We start from the raw sequence: 17,739 nt of genomic DNA, 5'->3' as shown, positions 1-17,739 counted from the left end.
CTTCGTTGTACAATATTTTTTTTCATTAAAACGTGACTCAGGGATATTGATCAAAGAAAGTATGCAATTTTCGTTATCATAATTCATCTTTTCCTTTTCAAGTGAACTTTCGTTTATTTCGTGCACGCTCGATAATACACAACGATAACGTATAATACTCAATTGAGAATGTGCTTCCTGGAGGAAGATTGTGTCCAAAGTGTGAGCGCGCGATTATTAATACAAAACGAACCTTCGTCAGTCATTCGTCACTGTCGAAGGAGCAACGGGGGGGCAGCAATCAGGACTTCCTCCTCATAGCGCCTGCCCATTTCGTGGGCACCGCACGATGTTATTTTTCGCAGGAAATTACCCACTTTCCTCTCCTCATTCACCATCATCGTTTCACGAGGTATATCGTACCGTCTCGCTGAAATAAATCAGCTGGCGCATCGATCGTATCGCAGCGCGAATCGCGATTCTACCGCGTGGATATTACTTCGTTTCCCAAAACCGTCTCTCTGAAACGAAAGCTAATTTTCGCCTATCCTTTCTTCCACGCCTTATCTTTTACCCTTTAAAGTTAATTTCGCTGGTTACTTCTCAGTCTAGCCATCTCTGATATCTTTAGGGATTTATGCGTGCCCAAGGCGGACTATCTGCTAAAGGACGAACGCTTAAAGTATGGAAGGGTACAGATAAGTCGATCGATCCCGTGGGCAAGGATCCTTGAAAAAAAATAGGGGAACCATGGAGGGATGTAAGGACAGAGAGGAAAGAGCACTTATCCTATCACGTGACTCCCATCCTTTCGAATTGCCCTTGAAAAACGAGTTCATTTTTACGGACATCCGAAATTCGTCTACATTTTCCGAAAGTTTATGAGCCGATCTCGATCGAGGAGTATAAACTACAATTTTTTGTATTAAACCTTATGGAATCTTATGGAACCTTTAATTAAACTTGATATTTTAGCAAATCTTGATCCATGATCCATTCTTATGATAATACAAGTCTTCTCGTAGCTTACATTATACACTATAAATTATGAAAAAATATGAAATTTAAGTTAGATTAATATTTGTATTACTTATAATATTTACTGAAAGATTTAATAATAGATTAGCTGTATGATCTTTTTTATTAGAAGATCTTATTGTATGATCAGTATTGCAAATAAAGTATATCTTTTAGGAGAGAAAAAACATTAATCAAATAGCTTTAATCAAATTTGATCATAAGCTTTTATATTTTCTTTTATGGGAAAATTTGCTCTTCAAATACATGAACTTTATTCATATGAATGTTAAAAATTCTTGATAACGAAAGTTTATTATAATAATTGTGATAGTTTTCAATCTGATTGAAATTCAGAAACAATGTGATAGCAAAATATGTAAAAGAATGAAAAAAAAAACAGATAAATATAAAATCTAAAATATGCTCTTCTCAAAAGGATTTTAAAGCAACTGAACTTTTGAGCGTTAAACCGTGATTTCAAATAGACACAATAAAATCTAACGGATATCGTTCTTTGATCCGAAAAGGATATTAAGGAGATTTTCGCGAACTGTGAAAGTCTATGAGAGAAAGAGAAAGAGGCCTCCGTAGCCCTTTCGGTTAAACGACTTACCGTGGCGTTACTAACCTTTGACCGACGTATATTTCAGTCACGCCGAAAGCCGAAAGCCGAAAGCCGTCGAAAACCGAAAGGCGCATTTTATTCGTTTCTTCTTCGCCGTTTCTCGCCGGCGGCAGTAACGAGGACGGGACTTATCCGACCCCGAAATCTCCGGCGCGAAATTGCGAAAGCCGAACACAAAGAGGCTGCGTGCAACCGGCATCGAGAAGGAGAAGATCGTATCTTCTCGTTTCTGTCATGTCAGCGGCCGAAACGCAAAGAACGAACGGACGACAGACTGGTCGTGACACGAAATGCACTACGAATGCATCATGCACACGGCGTTCTCGCGGTTAAGTCATCGATCTCTCCTCTCGCTGAGTATATAGGTATAGCGGATTGCTCGTTCCAGAGGAAGTGCAGACTCATTCAACGGATCAACCGCAATCAACCGATTTCGACGAGACTTCTGGCATGTGTGTAATGAATGTTAGTAAGGACCACTTTGATAATAACGAATGTCGTTGAAATGGCGGTTCTTATAAAGGTGAAAGTAGTATTAAAGTACTATCTTCGTATACTCTGTGATGTATATTTTAGATCACCCAAAAATGAGCGAGACGTTCGACATAAAACTTTCATGGGTAGAATTAAGGTCCATTAAGATACGTAAACGAAGTTTTGAGAGAATCAGCTTTCTCAAATTTCAGAAGGGAAACTTTTAATTGTGAAAGCAATTCCTTTTCATTCTTTACATTGCGATTATTTTCATCTTCTTCGGCCTTCTTCTCTATAAAAGTATTTTAGAAGACGACTTTTTTTTATTATATTTTGTGTAACTGAATTTTGGATTTCTATCGAAGGTCTGCGTTTGTCTCGCAAGATTCTTCCTTGCAGTTTCACGCGTTAGATGTCTACGTATCTAGAATATCTACGTATCTCACTTTCCTTAACAGCTATAGCAAAGAAATGTCTTCGCCCTGTACATGTACGAACTCTGCTTTTCCGAATTTATACAAAGGACAAGTTTAAACTTTTTCTTTTCTCTCCGACGTATTTCTTTCACATCTGCGGTTTTTCGTTGTGATATCACGTAACTGTAAGAGACTCCGATGTCGCCCGCAGTTACGCATACTTACAATGTTCTTCAATATTCTTCTCGGAATGTTATTTACGATATCTTATAATAGAATCAACAATAAACTCTTATATTGCACATTTACATTTCAGCGATGTATGATGTGAAAATTTTTAGATTAATTTTAAAATTCTTTTGTAACGCGACAACAGTGACAACAAATTACATAATAAAAATACAATTACTTGAAAAATTATGCACTGAAAAAATAGTATAAATATTTGTTTGAATATTTCTAAATACATATTTACAAAATGTAGACATGTATTTATTTGGCGCTAGAACACTTAATTTGACTATCATTTTTTTTATTGAGTAAATTAATATTTATTTACTATAAGCAAATGTTTCCTTAGTATTATTCAAAGAAATATGTATTAAGATTTAATAATTTTTTCCAATATGAATGACGATGTGTGAATTCCAATTGTAACCATTTCACTAACAACACAATTCGCTGAACTTTCAAGATCAACTTGGGACCATACGAATGTAATCTGCAAGAAATTATCTCTATATGCAAACAAACACATTTAGTATGTATGAGACAGCGATGATTCACGTTATGAACATTTGCGTAGTGTGATAGAGTTCCGAGAATATATAGTCATCTCGTAATTAAATACGATGTCTCTGAATATCTAACTTCAAACGTCTCTCTTTACGATGTCTTCGAAACTTCTACTTCGCTCGAGTGTTTATTCTCATGATACAAGAATATCATGTTTATCCCGATATAGAAACAAATATAGAGACGCGACGCGGCGATTATAAATGAATCGTTTAGAAAATAATTCGCTTCCGTGTATAAAACTGTCAGAAATGGAATTTACCGGTGCGCCGACAAAAGTGGATTTGCGCTATCTTCTTATTCCGCTTATCATTCTCTTTATACCTCAGCGCATCGCATACCTCCGAGATTTTCGATTTGGCATCCATCAAGCTCGCTATTTTTCTCTTTCCGTATCTCCAGCACGACGGAACTTCCGCGAACACATGGGACAATACGTGTTTATCTTCGGTCGGGATAATCCGCTGAATAAAATAATCGATTCTCGCCGTGTCTCTGACAAGGATATATCTCTTTTCCTTACTCATTTGGGAATTTATATTAATGTCACTGGTACACATCGTATAACTTGTGACACGGTGCACGGCGGTCCACATAGAAGAACCGACATCTTTTTCACGAGAAGATGCGCACACGTTTGCCTGTCACATATATCAACAAAATTACAGAGCGTTTGCTGTTAGATTATTAATGGGAAGGAGTTAAAAAGATTTATTCGCGACAGGCTGGAAAAGGCAGCGCGCAAAATTTATTTTCAGGAAATTACTATCGCCATTATATTATTTTGAACGAAAGAGAAACGAGTCGTTATCGCTTAGTTTGAAACTTAATTAATGAACTGAATAATGAATATATAAAAACCGAATAGATATCATCTGCGAACAAGTTCCTGGTAATAATATACATATTTTCTTGGAACTCCCTATCTTATTCGATGAATATATTATATGCCATAAAATTAAGAAAAAAAAAAAAGAATTAAAATTATTAAAATTATCTTTTCATGTAGAATGTCTTAGAATTATAGCCCGGGACTCGGATGGTATATTTGAACCTTAACATATCTGCCAACGATAAATTTTCTCTAAATCGGTTGAGGAATATACAAAAGTAACGGTCGTAATTCTCGGGTACTCTGTACGACAGCAAATTGGTGCAAAGTACCATTGATAATAAAGTACACCGAATAGCCCTGGTGCACGTTCAAGCGTTTGGAGAAGAATCCCAAGGTATCCAACACCTCGGGACGGAGATATACGGAGATATCTTTCGGGACGGAGAAGCGCTTTAACGGTGCCGTTCTTCGTCGGACATATCGCCGACCATCCCCGGGAATTCTGGTCCTGACGTTAATCTCAGTGACAATTTTTCTGTTTCAAGGAGCCGTGAACAGTGTCGACGACTGCCCGCAGGACAGCGTGCCGAACGAGAACGGCGCCGGTTGCAAATGTGCGGATTGTCCACCCCACAAGTGCCGACCGGGTCAGCAGGCGGTGCTGGTGAGGGGGTCATTTTCCGGCATCCCCGGTAACTGCTGCCCGCGCCACAACTGCGTTCCCCCAGGTAATAGAATCCATAAAAGGAGCCGTGTTCGCGGTGGAAAATAATGTTTGCCGAGTGTAACCAACGGCCGTGCGCGCGGTAAGATCGGAACTATTGCGGAACCAAGAAAATGATACGACGGTGGTGGTGGTAAATATCGCGCTTTTTCTTTGATTAAATCGGCCCGTTTGAAAAACGTCAGGTCGATGATAATGTTGACTGTAGACAAACCAAGATGAAACTCTCTGTGCACTTTATATAAACAAACACGTATAGCATTTACTGAAGCTAAATAAAATCTTGAAAGTATATAAAATATCCAGTCTCATCGCCCACAACGTTCTGTTTATCGCTCATAAGATTAAAAATACATTTCTCTTTAATACCGATGGTTAGGAAATATAAATACCGTTTATATTAATATATTACGTAATTATATAATATATTATATTAGGTGTTGGAATTAATTCGTAGCGTTTTACAAGTGATGGGAAGTACTTTCATTAATGTATTTTTTAATGCTCATGTGAAATAAATAACATTCTTTCATTAAAAAACGCTACGAATTAATTCCAACACCTAATATAATTGTTATACACAATAATTAATGCGATAAGTATAGAAATAGAATATTATACGTCTTTCTCATTTAACGAGTCCGTAACACAAATTTGTGGTGTTGATTCACACCGGTTTTGCAGATCACCATCGTCGAACCGAGTCGATCTGTCCTGAGGATAGCGTCCTGACGGACGGCATCTGCAAGTGCGTCCCGACGTGTCCGCCACCCAAGTGCCGATCTGGTCAACGGCCGGTCGAAGTGCGGGCGGCCAAGCCCGAGACACCCGGTAGCTGTTGCCCCCTTCATGACTGCAGACCCTCAGGTAATTACGAAAGGTCGTAATCGAAGCTGGCTTCTGTCAGATGACGGGGACAGCGCGCGGGATACGCCGTACATCGGATCGATATCTCAGGAATCTGTGCTTTCCTCTCTCCTGGCTCTTTCTCTTTCTCTCTCGCTGGTCTTGCGCTTCAATATGTCCTCTCTTTCTCTCTTTTCGTCCCTCTTTCTCCCTCTCTGCTTCATCCCCCTCCCTCTCTCTCTCTCTCTTCCTCCCTTCGAATTGCAATCTGACGAGGCAAGCTCGTTTGTTGAGCTTGTAGCCTCAATGTACTTCAGATATCGGCACGAAGAACTTCCTCGATCGTAATCAACGCATTTCCTGTGGACACGAGACGTTCCATTACTGAAAGATAGGAGGAAAGGATGAGAAAGATGTAATGTGTATGTTAAATATGTGACGGGAGTAATGAAATTCAAGAAGAGAAGGAGATTATTACTATGAAGAAGATCTCTCTTTCTCGTCGCTTGAAATTCACCAAGGAGTTCTTATAGAAGTTTTTAACAACTTTGGTGACAAAGTGTATCTTTTAACTCTATGACACAAATTCTGCTTTTCAACTATAAATGCTACGTGTAACATGAAAAGTCATAAACTTTTGCGTAGTTTTTATAAAATCGAGGATTAATTAAGAGGAGTCTTCTAAAAATACCAACTCTACTATTATTTTCTGAAATTCATTCTAGAATCGATCGGCATTATAAATGCTAGTCGCGCAGATTGTAAGCGGAGATAATGCTCAAATGCGATATTTCAGCGAGCGGTGGTTTTTAAGTTACGACGTTTAAAGTTACACTGTCACCGTTCTTGCTACGGAACTTTCGATCTACCTGTTGAATTTTAATGAAGTCATTCTTATCTCGTGAAATCTCTCCCTCCCTCTCTCTCTCTCTCTCTCTCTCTCTCTCTATTTCTTTGTGTTAAAATTTAATAGTACTCCGTGCCTGTTTTAAGATTTAATAATATTATCACCACAGATCATGTACAGTCAGCTACAGATCGTCACACTAGAAACACTTTTATTGCGGACATGAGATTATTCCGTCTTGGTTCTCTGAATGATATCGATTTATTGCACTCAATTATTATACTTTCAATGTACTTTGCCATTTTCGTATTTGAAAATGATCTGATCAATGCGCCACCGATATATCACACTCAATAAATGCTGAGTTTTAAGCAGCTTTTGCGAGTGGAATAATTAAAACATTCGATTGCGTCAAGAAATAAAAAATGAAATACATGGATTACTTAAATATGTACATATAAATATACGTATTTCGATCAATTAAATTAGTTTCGGATATCGCATCTCTTTCGATCGATCGGATTCTCGGCAATTAAATACCATTTTACAATACATCATACGCTAAATTCATTTCAGTTCTGTATTGCACAGGACGATGTTTAAACAGCTTCGCGACAGTTAAACAACGTTCTACCTTGTTAACAATATTCATTAGCCCATAGTCCGCATTATCGGTCACGCGTACATAGTTGATGCCTCGTTTAATTAATACGCTTTCGTCGAAAAGTACACGCGATAATAAATATTGACGTAAACCCTGATACCGCGTTGAGGTAAATAGCGGTACAACCGGATTAAATTATACAGATAGATGTTCTCTCACTCTGATTTTCGCGGCAAAAGTGTATGTTATATATACATGTTAATTACATTTTATTATGTTAATTACAAAAATAATTACTTCGCAACTGATTTAATGCCCTAATCGAAGCTGTTAACAATATTTGCAATTGATTCGTCGTAAACGTTTTTTTACCCGCATAATTATCTTCCGTTCAATTTGCCTGGAATATTAATTCAAGTGTAATTTTTCGTAAAGATTTACGGTATTGAGTTGGATATTCGTTTCGCAGCGTATAGATCTTACAACTCTTCATTTAACACATCTTTCTTTTCGCTCTTCTCGATCCTTCCGTTTCTCCTTTGCTGAGAAAGATTATATCTTTAATATTTTCTACAAAAGCGCTCTTCTATTATCACCTTCAATTTTGGCCGTCGATATCGTCCTCTCGCCGCAGTGCGGATTACAAAGAGTAATGAAACATCCAGAATAATGGAATAGAATAAAAAAAAATGTTTTCCGGGCGTATAAAGGGAACATTCTCTCTTTCATAATTCTTACAAAAGCTCAGGAATTTAGCTTTTTCCAGCGGTGTGAGCTATACGTGAAACAGAGGAGATGTATTACACGAGGGACCACCGACAACCAACCAGCCAGCTAGCGAGCGATGTATTCGATGAAAAAAATTCGTGCAAATTTTTCCCCTTTCAACGCGAACGTATGTCCGTACGTATATCGCGACAAGGAAATAATGGGGAGTTACGAGCTCACTCGCGTCAGCGGAGGCTCTCGAAAATTGTTTTTGCCTCTTTACGTTACTGAGCCGATTTTTCATGGAAATGCGCCACTTTAAAGTTTGGGAGGCGTTATGAATGAACGCTCGTAAATGAGACGGCTGGGGGGTAGAACATAATACACCCGCATCCACGGTCGATCGCTTGACCCACATGCTTCTTTCCATAATGCAGAAAATGAATACGCGCTAAAATCGACGCCTAATACAGTGAGATAATAATCAAGATAATAATCGAGAATTTCTCGATTGGTGATACATAACACACGTGGGCGGAGAGAGAGAGAGAGAGAGAGAGAGAGAGAGAGAGAGAGAGAGAGAGAGAGATCGCAAAAGTATATATACAACTTGTACTTACAATTGTGTTGCGTCACGAGAAAATTGAATTTTTTACAAGATGGAACAATGCACTTGCTTACTTATAATGCACGTGCTATTCTCGACGCGACAAGTTCATCTCTTATCAGTGCCGGCGTCATGGCGACTTAAAACCATCGTGTAGAATTGTCTCATGCAGAAAAGATCAGCACCCAAGGGTTTACTATCCAGTTCGAGCGGTACTTGGCCATGTAAATTTCACGTACAGGCACTCGGTTGTGTAAAGAGAGCGAGGAGAAGAGAAGAGCGCGCATAAATAAAAGCGCTCTAAGCGAAATACGACGCTCGCGTGAATAGCGAAGTCATCGGGAAGCTTAATCGTGCCGTTTTACACGAGAACGCTCGACAGCTTTAATGGCAGCGATACGATCCTCCTCGATCGTCCGTGTAACGAAATAATGCTGTTGATAATCAGATTTTCGCGAGTTATTAACGACAACGACAGGCGTAAGACGATTTTGCGCGCGCGCGTTAAGGGCGCTATGAATATTAAGCGAGATTGCAAATCTTTATGAGATTCTGCAATTTCCGGCGCTTTGATGATTACCGGACGAGCGCTTATCACCACTGGAAAACCGTCGAATAATGACTTGATCGTCGAAGAGAAACGTGGTAAACGCGCGGTCGACTATTATACGTGCTCGTAATCTTATATGCATAATTAACCAGTTACCTTGCTAATAACGCAGCGATTCCTCGTAGGGTTTCAGAGAAATTTGCTCACCAAGATTGAAGGATTTGTTAAAAACGTGATTGGATTTACTCGAGAAGCGAATGAGATCGCGTCAACGATATGTGCAACGATGCTCGGTGCACGTCGAGAAATCCGTCGCGACAATTTTATGCAAGACTTTGCAAACTCCGGAAACACCGAGGCACTCAGTCCCTCAAGTTTCCCTCGTTCGCAAACTACTATATTTGGCGACACTTCCCGGCGGCGGTGCTGAGTTATTTATAAACTGTCTTTAGAAAATATTTCCTATATTTTTTAGCGTAAAATCTCAGTGTGAGGGAATGATGTTGGAACTGCTTAATAGTTCTATCAAAAATATCCTTAAATATTTTTTTATCCGATGTTTAAAAGTGATACTTCAACATACGTGACACTGCGATAAGAAATCTTCTAAATTTTTTACTTGCTCTTCTTTAATGGACTATACTTGCAAATTAAATCCACATAAATTATAATTTTTTATTTTCGTTAGTGTTTCACGAACAAAATTTTTTTACCGCTATTTCTATTGTGCTCTGATTAATCGTTAAAAATAAAAAAAAAATATATATATATATATAAATAATTATATATATATATATATATATATATATATATATAAAATGATTTAAAGCATCAATATATGCTAATTTATCTAACTTCCACTTTATTGGTTTTTTCCTTTCTAGATCCGATTTCTTGGGCGAAAGCCGAAGAGAAACCGCAAAACTGCATTCACGAAGGCGTCTCGAGGAAACTTGGTGAAGAGTGGAAACAGAACGACTGCATTACTTGCGTCTGCAACGAGGATGGAATCGCGTCCTGCCAAACGACCATGTGCAAGTCCTGCGAGAACGCGATACCACCTGATCCGGGCGAATGTTGCCCTCACTGTCCATTGCCGACGAACAGCACCTTTGATCCTGACGAGTCTTGTAAGATGTCCCTGGATGACTGCAAGATGAAATGTTATCACGGCTTCCGAACGGATAAGGAGAACTGTCCGATCTGCGAGTGCGCCGATGATTTGGTAAGAGTATATGGATTAATTATAGATAATTTTGAGATCTAAAAGTGCACACATAAAAGAAGTATTTAGTTTTAAAATACTTTTTATTCTTGCCTCTGATTTTAAACGTTTAAAGATGTTTTAGTTTTTTAAACATTTTTAGTAAACAAAAACATTATGTGTTTGGATTTAAGACATTAAAACGGTTAAAATTGAAATATCTTTTATTATTAAGCGTTTGTTTTGCAAAGATGTTTTAAACGAAAATATTTTGTACTTTTACGGACTGCACTTTTACGGTGTAGTCTTAACTGTTAGATATTATTTTTAATGTCGAAGATGTATAATAAAAGTAGAAAACACATAGAAATATAAAACAGTTAGCTATAAAGAGTTATGTTATTAAAATGATATGTTTTTATATTTGATCTACATTTTTAATTGATAAATCTAAATATAAAAATATACTTTTCGAATTAATAATGTGTAGATATATCTGTGTATATAATATCCAAGATATTACAATACAAACATAAAACCACGCAATCTAGAATACGATACGAAACAAGAACTGCTCTGGGTTGGCTGGCGATGATAATGTAATCTCTTACACAGTATCTCCTCATTCACCACGAAACGTTTCCTATCAACGTTAGCTAAATGCAACCATCCACAACAACGTCCGCCGCGTGCGGATTTTCAGTCGTGACCTAGCTAAGGTAGAGACACAGTTTCTCTTATCTCTAAAACGTAGCCTGCAAACTGTGCCTGCAGCTGAAGAAGCTTTCTTCTCGAAATCATCACGCGCAAGGCGAAGTTCGCGAATAAGAGGAATTCCGGCGGTTTCCTCTCAGCAATGCTGTCTCGGCTTCTATCTTGCAAACTGACGACTCTCGTCTTCTCCAGGAGGTCGACCTTGTACCGGACGTGCTACCGGAAGATTACAAAGTTTGCCCGGAACTGCCGCACTGTGGACTGAACTGCGATCTCGTCAAGGATGAGGACGGCTGTCCTGTGTGCGCCTGTCAGACGCCATCGCGTTATCCTTCGCCAAATGTCACCACCCCGGACACCGCGAACGATAAAAAAATCTGTCCTGAGGTCAAGTGCGACCTTCACTGTGAACTTGTTATGGATGAAAACGACTGCACCTTCTGCGAGTGCAAGCCATCCAGCTGTCCGCCGCTTCTCGGATGCAGGAAGAGGTGTAGCTTCGGTTTCAAGACGAATAAACGCGGCTGTCCCGTGAGTATAACTCCCTTGTATTATTTTACGTGCGGAATAAATGAAAATAGAACAGAATCAGGAGTGAATTAAAATTAAAATAATTGAAATACAAAGAGTATAAGAACAAAAAGCTGCACATTTTGAAATATCGTATGACAATAAACGGTACTGATATATTTCTCCTCCGTAGATATGCCGCTGTCGAGCTTCGTGCATGGATCATTTGAACGAGACGCATCCGGAGGGATCGACTTGGTACCCGAACAGCTGCAACACATGCACTTGCGAGCCTGGTGGACGACTTAATTGCAAAGAAACCATCTGTTCGGTGGCCTGCACTAATCCGTTGCCACCGAAACCAGGCACTTGTTGCCCCATATGTCCGATTACAGTGAGTTTTACATTCCCTTAACCATCCACTTAATACTACGTTATACGATATTATCATTATATACATTTTAATGTTAAATATAACTGCTTTATCTATTATATATTAGAAATATTTACTTAGAAATATTTATTTAGAACGCATGAGTTTTGCTCGAATTGTGAAAAATGGATCATTAATATCTATTGAAAGAAAGTAATCTAAGAATTATCATTATCACATTTGTTTCAGCCGATTAAGGAAAACGACATGATTAATCAAATTACCAGCCGTGGCTGGGGCACAGTTCCGATTACGTTAATCGTCGTACTCGCGCTGCTGTGTCTGCTACTGATAATCCACATCGTGCGCAGCCGATTCCGCGGCCGTTTATCACCCTCGGAAGCCTCGTATGCGTCGTATCCCCCTCAATATTACAAGTGCGTGCCCGTGTATGACACCCCGGTGCATCGGAACGAGAAGATCGTACCTTTGTAAAAGACTGTTATTGATTCCCAAAGAGAGCACGTGTTTGTCGTCGAGCAATATGCAAAAATAAATTTTCGATTTGCTAACTGTTTTATACACGATCGCCGACAAAATTTCTTGAAACTTACGTGACGATTGCGATTATGCGACATCGCTAACTCTTAAACGAATCTTTTATTTGTACATTCAGATTATTAGTTATTTAGAAAAAATACCACAAAATATTCTCCATATTATGGTATAACAAATTTTGAAAATTTCTAAAAAAATTTTTTCTAAAATTATACAAAATTTATTAAGAGTCAAAATTCTATTAAATTCAAACTAAAAAATTCTATTCAATATACTAAATCTCTATTGTTTTTCTGAATGAAAAAGATTCCTTTAAGAGTTAATTATAGCTAATTTGCAACTCGTCGATAATCTTACAAGAAAAAAATCATTGCTAGATATATGTGCTCCTATTAACATCTCGCTAATTCGATGTTAAAGCAAATACTCAGAAGCAAAGAATGTCGCGGAATATTGCGCACGATACTGCATAAGGAAGTCTCTCTTTGGGTGCGGCTGAAAATACTTTGAGTAGATTCAGTATTATTTGTAAGGTGCAGTGAGTGTTGTTGAACTTTGGAAGAACGAAAGAGAAAGGAGAAGCAAGAGAGAACCGCCAATTTGCACCAACCTCGTACTACAATTGCCGAATCCTCTTGAATCCCTTAACTTAATATGACACATTGCGTAAACTGTAAATTATAATATAATTAAAAACGTAGCGTAATTACGATTAATTAATATAAGAGTAAATGTATTAATGTTAACCCATCGTAGGACTCTAACTTAAATGAAAAATCATAAAAGAGAAAATCATAAAATCGTAAGAGAGGTCTACACCGTAGTATTAGTTCCCTTGATCTCTGGACCATCGTTATTATCTCATATTATATTGATGAGTGTTTATACCGAAGTAAAAAGTATTCATTTTTTTTGCGAATATTCAAGTTCGCAATGATTTTTCGAAGCGATTATTGATATCTCTTATTATCAACTAAAAAGATATATTTTATATTTTTTTACATTCTTATATATTGAAAATTCATTCAATGCCTTTCCATTTGTCGCGTATTACTTCAAAATATATTTTTTTGTTTTTACAGGTACTAATTCCTAATTTATCTAAGATTTATTTAAACCGCCTTACTGTGGTGAGAACAAGTTTATAGACTTTAATCGTAGATTAGCTGTTAACAACTGTGTTATTAGACTGTTCCTATATATTATACGTTTTATTTTATTAATATAAATTCTTGTTCTTATATATACTCGTCGCGAGTACAACGTGTAATATTTATATCCGACGAGAATTCCCGATTCAGTTATCATAGGAGTGAAGCTATCGCACCCCGCGACCGCACCACGCAAAGAGAGAAAGAAATACGTGTACATATATCGTAAAAGTTTAGATTAAGGTGAAATTGAATTGACGCGAGGGCTCTCGGTTTCTTCGAAACTCTATCGCGGTACGATCGACCGAGTTTAAGATTTGTGCTTCGACGCGATGCAAGCGACAGGTATCCCGGTGTGCGCGGATCGCGATAATGTTACATAATACACGATTACGTTCCGTAACTTCTCGGTTGCTTGTACATACACGCCCGGAAGTTCGTTCTCCGGCGGCTTGCGAATTCTCGGATGATAAACCCGAATTATTTTCGGATCCTAACTAACAGCACGCTTAGATAGACGCACCTCTCCTGTTCGTATATATTTCACGCTGCGGTGGAATGTGCGGCAACAACAGTGATCGATGATAAGATAAGCGCATAGAATGCTTGTGGCAACAAAGATAAGAAAAGACGGACGGAAAATAAGGAAACAAATTCAAGAGATGAAAAGGGATATAAATAATAAATAATAAAATCAGGCTGATATATGAAGACGAAATAAATATAATTAAAATTCAAGAATTATATCGAAGAAGAAAAGTTACTTCGAACGATGTTTTTTTTTTGCACGTTTCGAACAACTGATCCCACGTCGCCGCTGATGAACCATACATATCCATGTGCTTACACAAACGCACGTAGCTCTCGTCTTCTTCCTCTCTTCCTAATTAAAACACATACATATATTTTTTCAATGTGACTTGTCCTATATATCTCGTATATATAACCGTATAGCCTATATTAAACTTATTTATATCTACATACACGTTGTAATCGTGTAAACACGTGCGCGTATACCATACGTTTATTGTCTATATAAACTGCAGGCTGTATTTCGCACGTGTGTATGTACTTCAGAGACAATATGTACGTAGTATATCGATGAGACAGACCCGGATAGCGTATATACCTGTAAGGATTATTTCTTTCATTGTTATCGTACGCAGGATGTTAACAGTAATAATAACGTCGACAGTAACAATAACAATTAATGATAACAATAGTAGTAATAATTTAGCACACACGCAGTCGGTTCTTGGCGATGATTCCAAGCGGACAATGCATACAATAAAATTTGTGATAAACGGGAATTGGACATTTGTCTGCGCTTTGCAAAAAAAAAAAAAGAAAAAGATTCATGACTTTGTCGAGAAATTTTATAACGTATACGCGCCCACAAAGTATGTGATCTAGTGTTGCGACACCACCGGTCCAACGTATTCGATTTATCTCTGACTTTCAGTTTTAAACCTCTGGGGGAAGTAAATGACGCCATTTAATCAATCGCGCCGGGAAGGAGCGGATTAAACGTAGCTTGCGTTTTTATCGAGCTTGTTGGACAAAAAACGAGGCAAATTGCAGTCGTTTGCGGCGAGAAATTACGAGGAACACAAATATTACATTTGACGTCGATCGATTCCACCGGTACAGAAAATCAGTCATTTAAACGAATTGAAATTCCAAATTGTTATTTGTATCGTTGAAAAACAAAGGTGAAATATCCTTCATAAAAACTGAAACACGTCATATTTATATAGAAAATTTGTAACTTAAGTCATTAAAGTCACGGAATGTACGATGGGAACATATTTTATATCCCGCGCTAGTTATCCAATTATTCGCATAAAAGAAAACGAAGCTTAATGTATAGGGCGTCCTGAAAAAGATATACAGAATAATTATTTAAAAATGCGAATATTTTTAATTATTTTGACAGAGAAGAAATACAGTTCGTTCTTAAGTCTAATGTCAATTTTATTTTTGTAAAATTGTAAAACAATTATTTTATTTCCTTAATTTTTTGCATTAAATATTTCAAATACGCGATCAAATATTGAGAATATTTATTATTATAAGATATATCGATACTTCGTATATTTGATTTTTCGATTAAGAAAAATGATGAAAATGATAAAGTGCTATTCGCATGCGCTTTCTCGTGATTACATCCAAAAGAATATCAGAAATCATTATTGCTATATTATAGAGAATAAATGAAATGAATAAATTTTTTTAATCGAACGTTATGACCGGTTTTTGAATGCAGTTACGAACAAATCGAGTAGTTGTACTTGTGCGCTCTTTGTACAAATACCCCGTAACGTGATCATATCAATGTAACTTAGACTTATAACACATACGTACATTATACAGCTATACATACTGGACGCGCAATATTAAGAAGCAGCTCTTGTATGTTAAATAAACCGAGATTAAATAAAATTGTTGATATGTGATGTTGTAATCGGAAATTCGATACAAAATATGAGACTTTCATAATTTTTTTCTTTTTTTCTTTGGCGAACGCCATTAGAATTATGTACATCGCCGTATCATTAATAAAAATAAATATAATACGGCTTTCTTATCAAATATATATTTCGTTTATTTATCCATTTCTAATTTATCGCAAATTTTTTTATATTAAAAAAAAGATATTAAAATATTATTGACGAGATAATATTAAGATCTTTAATAATATTCGGTTGATATAAATCTTTTTCCTCTCTTTATCTTTCTTTTAAGAATTGAAAATACTTTAATAAAACAACATTTTTGTAATAATTATTTTTACTATATGGGTATTGCTCTCTGGCGTTATCTAGGAGAAGCCCTTTGTATTTATCTTACAATTTCTCCCAATTTCATTTCTAGCAGATTGCGAATCTGCCAACTGTACGTACAAACATACTCATTGAAGATACCTACTATTTCGACTGTTAATACATTTCTAATATATTCTCTCGTATTTTTCATATATATTATATTTAATTTAACAGAATATATATATGAACAAAACGTAAAATCATTTAATATCTATTAAAGTGTTATTTGACATTGTAAATTAAAACAGTTATACAAAAATATTTAAAGCAATGTAATTTAGAAAAAAACTTATCCCAGATTTAAAAAAAAATTGAGGTTTAAAGAAAATGCGCAATGTTTGGAGGAATATGTATTTTACATAAAGCATCTATAATATACTTATGTATATATGTAAATTGATAATGATATAGCTTTTTGTGTGCATTTCTTATAAAATAAAGTAGGAAGTATGAAGAACAGCGTACGGTTTCGTACGATTTATGTCTAAATGTGCATGTGTGTGCGTGTATGCATATACATGTGTGTATGCACGTATGTATGTATGAACGTAGGTCTATTTAAAACCCAGTAATCCATAGTACATTGTTATTTTTAGCAATATATACATTACATACATAATTCATATAATACCTATATACAATTAAAAACTGGAAAAAGAAAACTATAGTCAGCATAATTTTTCCCAGCTGCGCTACAAGCTAATAATTGCTTTGTTTTTCCCATTTTTTACCATGCATCATAATTCGCCAGAAGCTTCATTATAAACAAATTCTGTGATTTTTATCGCAATAATTTACAATAGCACATAATATTACATCGTATACGACGTTAAAAAATATCATACATCTAACAAAATAAGTATTTTTCTTACATTCACTACAGGTTTTCACTCGCATATCTTATAAGAAATATAGGACATTATATTAAAACAAATCAAAACGATTCCCTGAAACTGCAAAACTTCGAAATTAGACATTGATATTTTATGATTAATTATTATATAGTTTGCATTGAGAGAAAGCCATTAATCTGCGACTAACGCAAGAAAAAAATATATTAAAAACAATTAGCTTTATTAAAGTTCTTACAATTGTGTCTTTGGATTTATAAGCAAAAAAATTAATTTTATATTTTAATTTCATTTTTAATTTTATTATTTTGTAAATTTTTCCATATGAAATGTTCAAATATAATGAATAAACCAAATAGTGATATTTCCGTAAGAAAAATTTCGGTACTAAAAACTGGAGCACACTTTGAAGAAAAGTGCGCGAGATACAACTAGTTTTTCAACTCCACTGTCAAATCTTTTATATTTATATTTTCGTCTTCACATTAACTTGTTCTACGACTTCGTGATAAGCATTCAGTTG

The 17,739-nt window shown here is 36.4% G+C and overlaps 1 protein-coding gene across 7 annotated transcripts in view; it reads left to right on the top strand.

Moving 5' to 3' along the window:
• cmpy (crimpy) overlaps positions 1-16,132 on the top strand; it is a 278,714-nt gene extending 262,582 nt beyond the window's left edge. For 6 of the 7 annotated variants that reach the window (XM_087402707.1, XM_087402709.1, XM_087402708.1 and 3 more), the window contains 6 exons: positions 4,669-4,872; positions 5,553-5,735; positions 9,915-10,255; positions 11,141-11,479; positions 11,652-11,852; positions 12,081-16,132. In XM_087402707.1, coding sequence (XP_087258833.1) covers positions 4,669-4,872; positions 5,553-5,735; positions 9,915-10,255; positions 11,141-11,479; positions 11,652-11,852; positions 12,081-12,326 — 1,514 coding nt within the window. In that variant the 3' untranslated portion in view covers positions 12,327-16,132. The remainder of the gene's footprint in view (positions 1-4,668; positions 4,873-5,552; positions 5,736-9,914; positions 10,256-11,140; positions 11,480-11,651; positions 11,853-12,080) is intronic. The other variant, XM_011069722.2, reaches the window with a different exon arrangement.
• The last annotated feature ends 1,607 nt before the right edge of the window (positions 16,133-17,739 follow it).

Source organism: Acromyrmex echinatior, chromosome 2 (assembly GCF_024713525.1).
Source record: "Acromyrmex echinatior isolate Ae372 chromosome 2, ASM2471352v2, whole genome shotgun sequence".
In the NCBI taxonomy this organism is placed as follows: Eukaryota; Metazoa; Arthropoda; class Insecta; order Hymenoptera; family Formicidae; genus Acromyrmex; species Acromyrmex echinatior.
The sequence above is the reverse complement of the archived record's forward strand: the minus strand, read 5'-3'. Positions and strand labels throughout refer to the sequence as shown.